The 2,164-nt window shown below is 36.8% G+C and overlaps 1 protein-coding gene across 6 annotated transcripts in view; it reads left to right on the forward strand.

The window, feature by feature from the left end:
* LOC128896875 (GATA-binding factor C-like) overlaps positions 1 to 1,278 on the forward strand; it is a 149,703-nt gene extending 148,425 nt beyond the window's left edge. For 5 of the 6 annotated variants that reach the window (XR_008462160.1, XM_054160429.1, XM_054160426.1 and 2 more), the window contains one exon: positions 1,087 to 1,278. Coding sequence is in view for 5 of the 6 variants with exons in the window: in XM_054160429.1 (XP_054016404.1) it covers positions 1,087 to 1,164 (78 nt within the window). In the remaining variant the exon portion in view is untranslated. The remainder of the gene's footprint in view (positions 1 to 1,086) is intronic. The other variant, XM_054160424.1, reaches the window with a different exon arrangement.
* Positions 1,279 to 2,164: the final 886 nt, after the last annotated feature.

The following is a 2,164-nucleotide window of genomic DNA, read 5'->3' on the forward strand; positions in this document are numbered from 1 at the left end:
GCCCAACGACAGTCTTGATTTCTCCTCGTAACTCAGGATTGGTTCTTTAGAGAATCTTGAAATTTAGTATGGTTACTTCCACGCATAAGACCCTAATGCCACTAAAGAATTAACCTAATCTACCACTGGAATTTGGCAATATCGTACTTTGGCTACTACCTATTCCCACTTTTACGCTCACGGGCATGGTTTACTGTTCCCTTCGCCTTCTCCCCCGAATTTCAACGGTTTCTTCAACGACGACGCTCTCTTCCTGAGAGAAGTGAATTCCCTGAGAGATTACCATCGCGGAATTCCCCGGTTTTTCGCAGGCTACCGGCGTAATTAAGAATAACTTTCAATCCGATGATCGACGATCGGTGAGGCGACCGGACGGCGATCCGTTCCGCGCGGTCTCTTATTAATTAACCGGCGCGACTTAATTAAGTCTTATCGAGCAGCACGAGGTGTTTACATGTAAATCAAAGCCCGACGCGCGAGATAACGCGGCGGCGTACCGCGAAAGCAAATAAATTCCGTCCTCGGCGGCAGATAGCTATCGATATCCGCAGGAGACGGCGGGAAATAAGGAGCTTCCGAACGCGGAATCGCCTCGCAAGCAACCACTGAGGCTATAGTCGTGACGTTACGTCTGGATAGGTCTGGGTCTCGGTTAGGTTCGGTTCCCTTCGTTCGCAAGGTAGACGACACTGGAGCGATTCGAAAATTCCTTTTTTTTTTTTTATTGAACGGGTGCAAGGGAATTTGTGTATTATTTTTTCTTTTAATAGTTTATAAATTTAAGGAGTAGGAGAAGCTGGTTTTGTTCAGTTAGTGGCATTGGTTATTTGGCAAGAAATTTTTTAATTAATATTAGTCGCCATTTAGATATGAAACAAACGAATATCGAAAATTATTTATGTCTTTTTGATAGTTCGGTCGATTTTCCCGAATAAAATATATGTTGTAGGTATGATTGAAGAGTATTTATTGTAACCATTGGGGAAGGTAGCTAGTGATGTGAATAGTGAGAAAAAAATTGATTTTTCGTCTAGATTTTCTTCGTTTAGATTGTTAACTTACAGTAAACAATAATTTGTTTTTCAGTTACAGGTGGAGGACCCCGAGGACTGCATTAACCGTGGAAGCTGGTGGCACCGACAACCCTACGCATACGCAAATTAAAGAGAATTGTTAAAAGCATTATTATTTAATGAAAAGATATAAAAACTATTATTTATTGTACAGTGTATAGAAAATTTTCCGAAAGATATAATAAACACAAATATTAAAGTAAAACTGGCTCTCGTTGCATATTTCCTTTAATTTTTAATTAATAATTAGTTATTAATTATATTCTACACAAGCGTGGGTAAAATTAATTTGAGTAGCGTTCAGACAGCGGAAAACATTGAAAATTACAGAAAGAGAGTTGAATCGATACGAAAAAATTCCCGTGGAATTTGTAAATTGTGAAAATTACATAATTAGTAATTTTATTTTAATTAGTATTTATAGTTTCCTGTTTTGGTCAACATCTGAAACGGTCTATAAAAATTATTTTCAACTTTCTCCGCCGAAATCAAGCATATTTCGTTAAATAACATTTAGGTGCAACTTGTCTTGTTCACGAGAAGAAAAAGTCCTAAAGAAAAGAAGATACATGGTTTGGGGAAACGTAATTGAATTTTCGAGTTTATTTTTAAAAAAATCATTACATTCGATTGGATAGACGAATTCCACTCACCGAAACGGCAAAATACGTATGTTGAGACGAAGAATTTTTTTAAAAAAATATCAAACTTTCGAAAGTCTATTTTAAGGTACGTTTCAGCGAAAAAACGTGTAAAAAGTTGCACAATCATAAAAAATTCATAGCTATTTGAATAATAAACATTCCGGGTTCAAACTTTTTTTCTGGGTTAGATTTTAAGGAACTCGACGAAAGACGTCTACAAACTTTTTCTCTGCAGGAAAATCTGGAAGAATTTGGAGAATCGGACGAATTGTGAAAACTTGGGAAACTTAGGGAAACAAGAAAACCTGGGAAATTTGAAAAATTGGGAAAATGGGAAGACAAGAAAATTGTGAAAAATTGGGAAAATGGAAAAACAGGAAACTTGCGGAAACTTAGGGAAACAAGAAAACCTGGGAAATTTGAAAAATTGGGAAAATGGGAAGACAA

The sequence above is a fragment of the Hylaeus anthracinus genome, unplaced genomic scaffold, assembly GCF_026225885.1.
Source record: "Hylaeus anthracinus isolate JK02 unplaced genomic scaffold, UHH_iyHylAnth1.0_haploid 11978, whole genome shotgun sequence".
In the NCBI taxonomy this organism is placed as follows: domain Eukaryota; kingdom Metazoa; phylum Arthropoda; class Insecta; order Hymenoptera; family Colletidae; genus Hylaeus; species Hylaeus anthracinus.